At 30.6% G+C, this 13,700-nt stretch overlaps 1 protein-coding gene across 1 annotated transcript in view; it reads left to right on the top strand.

Moving 5' to 3' along the window:
• Window positions 1-527: 527 nt before the first annotated feature.
• The window catches only part of LOC134704804 (calcitonin gene-related peptide type 1 receptor-like), a 38,845-nt gene continuing 25,672 nt past the window's right edge, over window positions 528-13,700 (top strand). Inside the window, exon 1 of the mRNA XM_063563587.1 lies at window positions 528-954. Within this exon, the coding sequence (XP_063419657.1) occupies window positions 528-954 (427 nt within the window). The remainder of the gene's footprint in view (window positions 955-13,700) is intronic.

Raw genomic sequence — 13,700 nt, forward strand, 5'->3', positions numbered from 1 at the left:
TAACCTATGCCCGCGACTCCAAAAAAATACATCTTCATAAACAAACAGGTTAATAAACTATAACACTGTCCTTTACAAATGAGCTTATCATCTTTCTGCTTAGCTATTACTGGGAAACATCATTAGCTATGATACGCGAATAAAAAGTATTCAATGCAATCCTTATTAAAAACTACCTTCGGATCATTCTTCATCTCATTTAACTCTTTTCTCTTTGAAAATCGACATCATTGGAAATCATATAGGGTTATCGATGTTAGTGATATACCAGCGTAATTAATCGGGATTGTCTTTCGCCTATGTAATTGGTATTCATTATATTATACTTTCGTTTGAAATATTAATCTCGTAGAATACACAGCAATACTTTATGAAATAATTTGATGAAGACAATGATGTAATGATTTGAAATGATATTTAATTCGGTGTGTTCAATAGACATGCCACAATATTATCATCGTGGCGACACACGAAGTCATTTCGATTAAGATTTTTTTTTAAATATTAGTATATATAGGTGGAAGATTATGACAACTGGACTTTGTAGGGATACGTTTGGTTATCTTAATTCGAGTCTTTTTCAGCTGTGGACTTGTTCAATGTGTTATTCTTATCTTTTTCATAAATCTGCTCATCTACGACCAAACTTTGATAAACGAAACCCAAAACTTCTACATAATTTAACTACATACATTCAAGAAGTTTTACCAGATATCCATGATGACCAAAGTGTGTTCGAAATTTGTAGTTTTCTTGATAAAACCAACTGTGAAAGATGGAAAGACTGTTGTAATGCTGCAGTGTCATGTTGTGAAAAACAAGTCAACGCTTTTCCAACTACAGATTTGAAATGCCCCATGACATGGGACGGATTTGGTTGTGTTGAAAGCACTGATCCAGGTACAAATTCCATCATCGAATGCCCGGATTTTATAGAATACGGTTTCTCGTCAGGTAAGATAGTTTTTCTTCATTTCAAAAAGTATTTTTAGATGTAAAGCTGTATGAATGTTTATGCGTATGTTCTTTGTATGTGATACTACCTATGCTTCTAATTCAAAACTATTATGAAATGTAAAATCTGACAAATTTTAACTTGAAGGTATTTGATGGATAGCTTGAAAGGTTTTAACATTTGGTACTCAATGCTGAAATGTAATATAACCCTTCTCTTCAACAAAACATCCCTATGAAGTGTTATGATGTAATAGGAATCAGCATTATAACTGTTTTTGAAAGCCTTATCTGCGGTTGAGTTACATCACAATCCCACAAAAGATGGCATTGCAAGACTGATTTAACATTTGAATTTGTTTAGCAGTTTCGATAAATTGCATGTTACTTCTTTGATTGATCTCTATATAATATATGATTAGAAATCTTGTTACTCATGCCAACATTTATTAGGCACTTTACTATAATGCATTGTACTAAGTTTTTTTGCGGTCTTACATTTCAGTTGTCAAATTAAAACCAGTTAGAGTTGTGACAATCGTTTAACGTTCATCGTGAAATGTTCAGAATGCAAAGATCTGCCTTTCGTCAATTTTTCAAACAATCTTCCTTAATGACCAACAGGACAAGATCTACAAAAAAGTCAGCATGATCGAAATTATCATTATGTAATTGAGTGTTTTTTTTTAATTTTGCATGTTATGCCTGAAAATTACGCTTCAACTGAAAATATGGCAATAACGCATTTATAAAAACTTTTTAAGGAATGTATCATTAAAATGCTCTGAAAGCACTCAGAATTTGTGGTCTTTATTACATATCAATTCCTCTTAGATTTTATTTAATGCCGAAATTGCATGTGACTGTTATAATAGAAGTACTACAAAATTATCTAGACACAGCGAAAGTTGCTTTTTATGCGTCCACAAAACGATATACTTTTTTTTTTTATCGTTCCTCTTTTTCAGACAGATTTTCTTCAGAAAAACTATGATTTTTCAAACTTTTTAACTATCAAATCTGTTGATGATATAAAATCATATAACGAATATTTAACAATATGCTTACGAAACTACCATTAAACCAGGTAAATAGTTATGATAAAGGGTGACAGACGTAGGTCTTGAACTTAGGCTTTCCTTCTTTTATCGACACAAAAGTCCAAGACTGTCAATCAACGGTAAATGTATTTCATTCATAAAGAAAATTGGTTTCAGTAGGAATTCGTTCTCCTATTCTTATAGAAAGCATTACATCTTATTAGTAAAAATCAAGGATATTTTTATCACTTGGACGTGAATATTATACCAAAGAGACAGTATAGACGAATGCGTATTGCTCCTCTTTATTGTTGTTGCTGATAATACTTAACTGTTGGATATAGAGCATTTGTTTTAATTTATTATTCTGTTCTCCCAGTTCGGCGAAAGTTCTATAATTATACTCTAATCATTGAACTAAATAAACTGCGAGAGACCAGTCTTTGCCGTATAAAATACATATGCAGTATACATATGGTCATATCACATGTTTTCGAACGTCATTTGAGATTGTATTATCCATGCTTTCTCGTTCGAAATTGTGACGTCACAATGCATTTTTAATAGCAGGAAAACCCATGATACGAGCATAGTATTATAATGATAATAATAATAATAATAATATCTTTATTTAGAGAGAACTACTCATTTGGATTACACCAATTTTCAATAAGGCTCTCTTGATACAATGATAATTACATCAAAAATAAATAATGCATCAATAATAATGGTAAATAAAGATTATATACAATTTAAAATACAGTAAACAGTTATGATATGGCATTACAGTACAAATATGATGGTTGTGTTAAAAGTACATAGTTTTGTATTTATGTTTAAATTCTGATACTGTATTTGATTTTTTGATTGAATAAGGAAGAACTTTTCACCATTTTGGTCAAGTGTACGAGAAACTAGACTTATACAACTCTTTTTTTTTGTTTTGGAATTATAAAATTATCTGAAAATGAAAATCTCGTATTATATTTTTGGTTTTCAGAAGCTGATAAAATAAGACTGGACATATATTCTGGAGTTAAGTCATGTTTTGCCATGTACATTAGTACTGATTTGTGACAATGTATTATTTGTGTGATTGGCACACTGTTACATTTGTGCAATAGTACTCTTGAAGGTTTGGTGTAATCATGTTCGTCTAAAATTATTCCTGCTGCCCTTTTTGCAGTTTTAGTAAACTATATATTGAACAATAATAATCTAAATGAGGTTAAACGTATGCGTTATAGTATTGTAAGGTACTGGTAAATGTTTACATAAAAACAAATAGGCATTTAATTGTGCAGTGTAATTTTGTAATTGTGTGATGCAATTGAAATTGTGACGTCACAATGCATTCGTAAAAGCACGAAAACTCATTATACGAGGACACTATTATGAATAAAATATGACCATTCAAATACATTTACTTTAGCAATAGTTCTATATTGACATGGATCTTTGTTCATTTTAACTTGGGTAGGCATTATATTTGTCATTATCTCAATACCGAGTGTAAGCGTCCTTTTGTTTATTTTTTTTTCGTTTGAATGGTTAACATTTGTGATCTCGGGACTTTGCATAGCTGACAATGTGGTATTGGCTGTTCTCATTGTCAGAGGCCGTACAGTGACCCAAATCTGTCAACTTCTGAGTCAGTTGGTCTCTTGTTAAGAGTTCGTGTGTTTCTTTGTCACTTGTGTTCTCCAATTTATTTATATTGCAGTTCTGTGGTGTTGTGTTGTCATTTTGATGTTATATTTTACATGGCCATACAGGAGGGAGGTTTGGCATGCCACAAAACAAGGTTCAACCCACCATTTGTTCCTTTAAAAATGTCCTGTACTAAGGTAGCAATACACAGTTAGGAGTTTAGTTTCGCATTTTGGCCCCTGTGGATTTTTCAAATAGGAAAGTTACTGTGTAATAAAATTAATTTTTAGACAGATGAGTGCTAATTTAGCCTTCAAAGATGGTTTATAAGAGCAACAATATTATTTTTTACATGTTTTATGGGCTGTTTTCTGTTTGACAATCCGTATTTTCATAGCTAGACCGGCCATTGGTCCAGAAATTAATGTACTGTTTACAAACACTCTTTTTCTACAAGAAGTTTTTAACGCAATTTTACAAAAAAATGAGATGAAAGACATATGATTTTCATTGGATTTGCTGAATGATATATGTACACAGTTTCAGAAAAGGTATTACTTCAAGCGATTGAAATTCTACTTTTAGCCAAATTTTTGGGGAAATATGTGACATCTTCCCCCCCCCCCTTTTTGCAATATTTTATAACAATTAAATGCAGATTGTTGCCATGGATACACCAAAAAGAAATTATATTTTACCATTTTATATACTGGATATGAAATCTATGGAAGATTCTGATTACATACATATGCCCATATATGACACAAGCAGTAAGCTTGATATTGCAATAAAGCAAAGAAAAGGGGATGGTAAAATTCATAAGGGCAAATTTTAGTATTTTTTCCTAACTGTTTATTGCTACCTAAGTCAGGAATATGGCCATTGTTATATTATTGTTCGTTTCTGTGTGAGTTACATTTTAACGTTGCGTCGTTTGTTTTCTCTTTTTTTAGAGTGTAAATTCACATTGTGATAAGACGTGTCACGGTAATTGTTCCCAAATTGTTCCTAAATTCATGTATTAGGTTTTGATGTTATATTTGTTATTCTCGTGAGATTTTGTCTGATGCTTGGTCCGTTTCTGTGTGTGTTACATTTTAGTGTTGTGTCGTTGTTCTCTTCTTATATTTAATGCGTTTCCCTCGGTCCCCATTTTGTTTTTTGTCCATGGATTTATGAGTTTTGAACAGCGGTATACTACTGTTGCCTTTATATACCACATTTTCCTTTTTATACAGAGAATAGGATGATAGAACAATTACGATTCTAAAAGATAAAAAATCTTTTTCTATTACAAAAATGGTTTCTAAAACTACTGAGCCATTTGGCTTCAAACTTAGTTAAAACATAAATTGTTCGATAACCCCACCTGCTGACCAACATTATCACCGAGATCTAAAATAGAACATATGGATAAAACCGAGAATTTTCCTTGTTTTAGCATTATACCCAAAATATAGACAGAAAAAAAGTCCCATAAAATCTAACTTGAGGAAGACTAAAAAAAATCACAATTGAAAATTCCTCTGGAGATTTGCATTGAAAAAGGAGATAACTCTTGCAAAAAAGGCAGAAATATCAATAAAAATTATTACTATACCGCTTCTATTCATCAGAATGTATTGATTCTGGATTTTTAGCGGTCTTTAGAGTATAACAAACAACTCTAAAGGTGTTTTCATATCTTCTATCAAGCATTGATCTATATTTCGTAATTTATAAGTTGACCATTTATTGAACTTTTCAACATGTCAAGGTGAAGAATCTAAATTTAATCAAATAATTAAGCATGTGGTTAAAAGTCTTTAGATAAGTAAGTTACTGCAAAAATATAATATACAGACATAAACAATACCAAATTTTCACATTATTTTTTTCTTAATGGTCACAAAGCTTCAAATAAGCAATTTCTTTTATGAAAAAGCACAAACAAAGAACTACCTATAACACATCGGTTGTGTACATTTCATGAGCAGAGATATATGATTGAGTTAAATAAAAACTTATTACCCAATCAAAGTATCATACTTTACATAAATTTCAAGAAAAACAACCAAAAACTGACAAAAAAGACTCATTTTTGCAAGAGTTATCTCCCCTTGCATTGTTAATTTCCATAAGAAATTATAAATGCTGATTTTGAGTTTCCTCAAGTTAGAGTTTATGGGACTTTTTTCTGTGTATATATATATATAATGGGCATAATGCTATAGTTTAGAACTTAAACATTGTTGCAATAAGTTTGAGGTTAAATCTAAGATAAACTGGACTACATATATTATATACCAAATCTATCAAACAATCTCGTTAATGTTCAACAGGACACGATCTGCAAAAAAGTCAGCATGACCGAAATTATCATTATATAATCGAGTGGTTTTCTTCGTTTTACATATGATGGTTGAAAACTACGCTTTCATTGAAAATATGACCAAAACGCATATTCAAAACCTTTTAAGGAGTGTATTATTTATCGTTGCAATGCATTGAAAGCACTCAGAAATTGTGGTCTTTATTACATAGTTATTCCCTTTAAATTTTATGTTATGTAGAAATTGCATGTGACCGTTATGAGAGAAATACTACAAAGTAATCAAGCCACAGCGAATTTGCTTTAAGGCGTCCACAAAATGATATACCAGTTTTACCCTTCATGTTTTTCAGACATGTTTTTTTTCGAAAAAGTAGGAAATTTTCAGACATTACTTATTTGTTGATGTAAAAAAAATTATGTAATAAAAGAATATTTAACAAAATACTAACGAACAAAAACTAGTAAGTTAAGCTAGGTAAATAGTATGATAAAAGATGGTAAACCTAGGTCTTGACCTTACTGTTTTTTTATCGACTTCAAAGTCCTTTAGAAGACAAAGTATACAAAACGGTCAATCAACGGTGAATGTATTTTATTCATAAAGTGAATTGATTTCAGTAGGATTTCGTCCGCCTTTGAATAACTATCGCTTTTATTTGTTGTTATAGTTGTTATTATAACTTTACTGTTGGATATAGAGAATTTGTCTCAGTTTTATTTGGTGCTCTCCATTCGGCGAAAGGTCTAAACTTTTTCTCTTATCATATTGAGTTTTTTTTAACTGAAAGATACATATGGACAGATTTATTTCGATATAAGCATATGAAGTATATTAAATACACAGAACATACAAATGAAAATCGCAAAACAATTACTCTATATTATAATGTAGATATTAACAGCAGTACTTTGAGTTTGATATCATAAGCTGAAAACTATTCAATTAATTGTATTATATAACTATTGTTTTACTTGTTAATGTGTCTACGTTGCTTATCATAACGTATCACAGCATATTAATCAAACTTTGTGAAGATACAAGCTATCTGGCATAAGGTATTTACGCTTATCTATTGATAAATAATGTTCGTTGCCCTCAAGCTATAGAACTGTCATTTAAACGCTTGTCCATAGACGTTAACCCAATAATTATGTAGAATTAAATAAATAAAACAAACTATGAATTGAAAGTCCATAATGGGATTTTGATAATGAAAAAAGGTTCAATGTATATAATATGTTTATCAAAGATGGTAGTTTTTGTAGAAAACACTGTCAACTTGCTTTAAGGATGTTTGCTACTCTGTTTAAAAATAACAAGCTTCTTAAAAGACTGTTATTAATTGAAAGTATATAAATAAAGAAACTAAAAAAGCAGAAAAAAATGGAGGGTTCGTGTGCTTGTTTTCGAGATAAAAGCTGTTGAAAATTTGGCGGGAAATAATTCTCTCTAGATTTTTCTTTCACTTAACATTGGCACCTTTTTTGTTTAAAAAACTATGAAAAAATAACAAGGATTTCATAAGATTTTGAAATATGGCTTTTTAAATAATATGTAATAAAAATATGAAAAGAAAAGTAGGGGTTAGTGGGCAATTTTTTTTAATGTAAATACATGGATAAAACCAGAGGATTCCGAAAATCTGGCAAAAATTCAAAAAGTAGAGGAGCAAACATCCTTAAATAAATCTATTTGGGACAGAAAGTCATCGAATGTTGTTTTCAACAATTTCCAAAGTTGATTCCGTACTTTTATCTGTGTTCAATTTATTATCAAAAGTTACAGGTTTTGGTTATTCAACATACATATGACAGTGCCCATTAATCAGTTGTAATGTCAATAACATTAAAGCAAGGTTTCTTTTCTGGATAGCTAATTCAGCATTTTGTAAGCTTGCGTTTGGAAAAAAAATTATAACTGGAGTTAACTTTTCTAATTATGTAAATTGAAAGCATGAGGTCTCTCATCTTATGTGATCTCGTGGGTAATAGACACAATGTATTCATCACAGAAAAATAATTAAATATTTAACCACTATGTTTATGGCAACGTTTGACACATGATATTATTCATCGTACATGTATTGTATAATTCAAGTATTTTAATTTGAATCAGAGAGGTCCTTAGATTTGATTAATACGGGATTGGAACGATCCTTATTCGTTATACAATACACAATATTCTTAGAAAATTAGAACAAAAATAAAAAACAAGACCTGAAAAATTATCTCAGAGTATTGACACGAATTGTATCTATGCCATAAATTCACAAGAAACAATTTCAAACACATCTAAAAATTAATTAAATTACCAAATAATGATGGGTCAATCATATCCTTATTGCCAGAATGGATGAAAAGACATGAATGATAAAATTTACAAGGATGTGCTTTCACAATATTTTATCAAGATTTGAAAATTAAACCATACAAAATAAATGATTTCATCACGACGGTTTTTCTTTCTAAACAGTCAATGGCAGTATGGGATTATATGACTATTCAACATGTCTTGCCTAAATACGGTCACCAAAACAAGGGAAGACAAGAAAAGCTTCGCCTTATGAATCTTAATTTTTTTAATAGTTTAAGATACAGATTTCGTGTACTAGTATATCAACTTAATTCATTTGTATTATCCTCTACTGTCTTGACCTGAGGTAAACAACAGAACAACTTAATCTAGTGAATTAGATAATTGTAATAGAAAACATGCGTTATGAAAGAAACCAATGCATGCTTATACTAATTCATCGATTTAATGTTATCACATGTCATTATTATATGTCTTTACCATGTCAAAAATATTTCAAATGCGTTATCTGGTGCAACATCTACGTCACATAATGTTAGGAAGTTATGCAATTCAAGTTGACTGCTTTTTTTTTTAAACATGAGAGACCAATTTTAAAATAAAAAATCCCATGTCTGTGAATAAATTGTATTTCCTATGCGTACATAGAAACTTCCAAGTGCAACATGAAATAAAAATCAATAAACAAATATGAAAGTTTTAAATATTTTTTTTATTGGTGGTTGATTCCTGTTAACAAATGTAGACGAAAACAGTAAAGGACAATCAAAATAATGACTCTGTATACAAAGGAAAGGCACACAACACAATGGCCATGTAAATAAGATAAAAGACATATTGCATAATGGCCATGTGAATAAGAAAGAAGACACATTGCATAATGGCTATGTAAATAAGATAAAGACATATTGCATAATGGCCATGTGAATAAGACAGAAGACACATTGCATAATGGCCATGTGAATAAGAAAGAAGACACATTGCATAATGGCTATGTAAGTAAGATAAAAGACATATTGCACAATGGCCTTGTAATATATAAAAGACACATTGCGCAAAGACTATGTACATAAGATAAAAGACACATCGTATAATGACCATGCGAAGAAGATAAAAGACACATCGTATAATGACCATGTACATAAGATAAAAGATACATTGAATAATGACTGTGCGAAGAAGATTAAAGACACACTGCACACTGACCATGAACATAAGATAAAAGACAAATCGTATAATGACCATGCGAAGAAGATAAAAGACACATTGAATAATAAATGTGCGAAAAAGGTAAAATACACACTGCACAATGACTATGTACATAAGATAAAAGATACATTGAATAATGACTGTGCGAAGAAGATAAAAGACACACTGCACAATGACCATGTAAATAAGATAAAAGACACATTGAATAATGACCATGCGAAGAAGATAAAAGACACACTGCACTGCACAGTGACAATGTACATAAGATAAAAGACACATCGTATAATGACCATGCGAAGAAGCTAAAAGACACAGTGAATAATGACCATGCGAAGAAGATAAAAGACACATTGTATAATGACTGTGCGAGGAAGATAAAAGACACACTGCACAATGACTATGTACATAAGATAAAAGACACATTGTATAATGACTGTGCGAAGAAGATAAAAGACACACTGTACAATGACCATGTACATAAGATAAAAGACACATTGTATAATGACTGTGCGAGGAAGATAAAAGACACACTGTACAATGACCATGTACATAAGATAATACAGACTGCACAATGACCATGTACATAAGATAAAAGACACACTGCACAATGACCATGTACATAAGATAAAAGACACATTGCATACAATGTAATGGCCTTGTACATAAGATAAAAGACACATTAAATAATGACCATACGAAGAAGATAAAAGACACATTGTATAATGACTGTGCGAGGAAGATAAAAGACACACTGCACAATGACTATGTACATAAGATAAACGACACCTTGAATAATGACTGTGCGAAGAAGATAAAAGACACGCTGCACAATGACCATGTACATTAGATAAAAGACAGATCGTATAATGGCCATGTAAAGAAAATAAAAGAACATCGCATAATGGCTGTGCGAAGAAGATAAAAGAACATCGTATAATGGCCATGTAAAGAAGATAAAATAACATCGTATAATGGCTATGTTAATAAGATAAAAGACAAATTGCATAATGGTCATGTAAACCGGATGAACTTATGGCTGCGATAAGTGAAAAAAGAGAGACAAAATATACAAAAGGACATTCAAAGTCAAATAATAAATTTACAACCAAATGGCAAACAAATGACCAATCATAGTACAAAAACAAGGAAGATATCCTTAGTCATCTTTGATGAATATCGCTAAAGGAAATGAAACCGTAAAACGATTTCGTCCGTAAAAGTTCCAAAAACAAATAATCAAAGTGTACCTTAACAAACTATGGTTCATGGTTAAATTATTTCGTCGAAATCAGCAACCCTCTGGTATATTTCGTCCCTCTATTATCAATGATGTCATGATGATAATGCTGGACCTGGAATAATGCATTGAATCGAAGATATACGCTCAATGTTCAAGCAATTTAGTAAAAATGCATTCTTACGGAGTATATTTACAACTCATTCCCTGATTTCGTGGGTGTAGTCACCTCTTAAATTTTGATGAACGTAGTATTAAATATATAACATATGTAAAAAAAAAAATTAAAATTCTTTGAAACTGACTACATTACTATAACATTTTATATATACAATTATTTTTTATAACGTTTTGCTCTTAAATTAAGATGCATTCAAAGTTAATTTATTGGTGTTTTGAATGTGTTTATTCTTAAATAATTGCATTTTAAAATTTGCAGTAATATTTTAGGGATTTTACTCTATCAGTAATAACATCACATCAATTGAATTTTTAATTGTTTAACTCACACTAAAAATAGTGAGTATCATCATGTTCTTGTTACACATATAAACTTTAACAGAAGCTAACTGTATACAATATAACAATATCATGTTAAAGATTCAAAGTTGATACTGGTATCTGGCTTAAATCAATCTTGATCTATGCTGAGGAATCAGTGTCGAATTTACTTCTAATGTTCTTCTCAGACCGTACTCGGTTAAAAACTAATGGCGTTGATGTAAATGTGATTTGTTTTGATTTTTCACATAAAGAATCCCTAGTCGGCGTGAATGTCAGATACAACTCCATAACATAGAGTAAAAACCATTAGTAAAAAATATATTTTCCAATCAATAGATAATAATAATATATCATGTCACTTCTTCATTTCTTTTATATAAATGACCCTCTTAGATTTTGTTTACTCACATCTTGTAAATCATAACATATATTTTTGTGTGACCTACTATCGACAATGTCCGAACAAACATATAGCGAGGAGTATAAGGTTTTCCAGATATATTGCGTGGGTCAGCTTTCGGAAAGCATTTGACACAAATATGATTAATTATTCAATCTCAACTGTTAGTGTATTTTTTTTATCTAACTGTTCATTTTTTTCTTCTATTCAATAGTATTGGATAACAAAAAACTGCTTGATATTTTTATAGGTATTTTCATACTTTTGCAATAAAAGTTTTAAAAGTTCATCAGTCATGCAGTTTGAAAATAGAGTTGATAGATATAAGATCATATAATAGGGACATTCAAACTCATAAGTTAACTATTAAATGACAATACCATTGCAAAAAAACCGACCAAAGGCAAATCAAGGATAACGAATAGGAGTTTGTAATTACTTAAGATAAATTTCACACAAATAGTGAGATTTCGCGCGGTCAGTCATTTTACACTGGTGCAATTTTATTTACTTGTAGTGTTAGGTTTCATGTTTTTTACCGCCGCAGTGAACGTCTGTTAGGAAAGACTATGTTTGATAAGGCTAAATTTGAGCTTTCAAATATCATTTTCTTGTACTATGATGCTTAGACACCATAAATATGTCATGATTCATATTCAAGAATATATATAAGTTATCATCAGTCACGAAAGAAGATTGATACCTATTCATGATACACCATTTGTCAGTTAGTGACCTATTTTTTTTGGCTTCTAAATAGACATTATTATTGTAAATATAGGAGAGTATGACAGATATTGTCTTTGTTTTTATAAAACCAAACTGCAGGGCGTTAAATAAAGATATAGAATGCATGTCCAGTATTTAAAAACATGCAAGCTGTTAATTTTGGCTGGGTACTAATCTTCCCTCCATGTATGTTCCATTGAATCATCGATTTATTGTATTTAAAATACTTTGACTAGTGAGACTGTGATTGTTAATTGTGTCAAAAATAATTTTACAAGATCTGATTTACAAACTTTGCTATCATCTAACTAATGAAAAGAATTTAGTTCTGCATTAACGCCGTTCAAAGTGCAAATAAGTCTCCCTAAAAACGAAGTTTTATCTGCTGAATCCAACTTCTCCAAGTACTATCAACAATCTAATGTAATAGATGTCAACTCACATTGCAATATCTGTACTCTTACTGAATCTGATAAAAGCTGACGTAATTAGATATAAATAAGATATGATTATTTTTGCCTTTCATCATGTATAATTTCATAGAAACCACGCTTGGATTTATAGCGTAATAAAAAATACATCTATAACACCAGACAGTACATTTTGAACTTATAGTTTGACTGCTTTCCTGTTGTAACATTATTTATCATTTGCATGAATAATGATGTATTAAGGAACGCTTATTTACCGCTACCATGACGTGCATTTAACCTTATTGTAACGCTTTTAGGACGAGTCATGATAGACAATAGATCATACAAGTGTATGATGGCAGAAATCAACACATTACCAAGTGAGCGTTGGGACTATCAAATATTTTCCTTTTTAAAGCCATATCATGTATCAGTTAATTATACAAATCGCAATAAAATGATAGATTTGTGACTGAATATAGCTAGCGAACAAATGTTACGTATTCAATTACTTGTTTCTTGGATACAGATTTGATTTCTGTTTGGTTATAGAACCTGTTATTGAAATATAGAGATTTTGACATTTTAATTAATAAATACAGGAAACAGATGATTGTGAACCTGGGAAAACAGAAACGTGTCTAGATAACATTTTTGTTCGCTTTGGGGATTCCGTATATCGTCAGATTATCGGAATTCCAATGGGGACTAACTGTGCACCACTTATTGCGGACCTCTTTTTGTATTGTTACAAGTTACAATTTATGACAAAAATAAGCAAAGACCCATCAAAACAACATCTGATAAACAAATTTAATAATACTTTTAGATATTTGGATGATATTTTGGCTCTCAATAATGACGACTTCAGTATGTATATTAATGAAATTTATCCTGGTGAACTTACGTTAAATAAAGCTAATACTAAAAATGACC

This window comes from Mytilus trossulus, chromosome 2 (genome assembly GCF_036588685.1).
Source record: "Mytilus trossulus isolate FHL-02 chromosome 2, PNRI_Mtr1.1.1.hap1, whole genome shotgun sequence".
Taxonomy (NCBI): Eukaryota; Metazoa; Mollusca; class Bivalvia; order Mytilida; family Mytilidae; genus Mytilus; species Mytilus trossulus.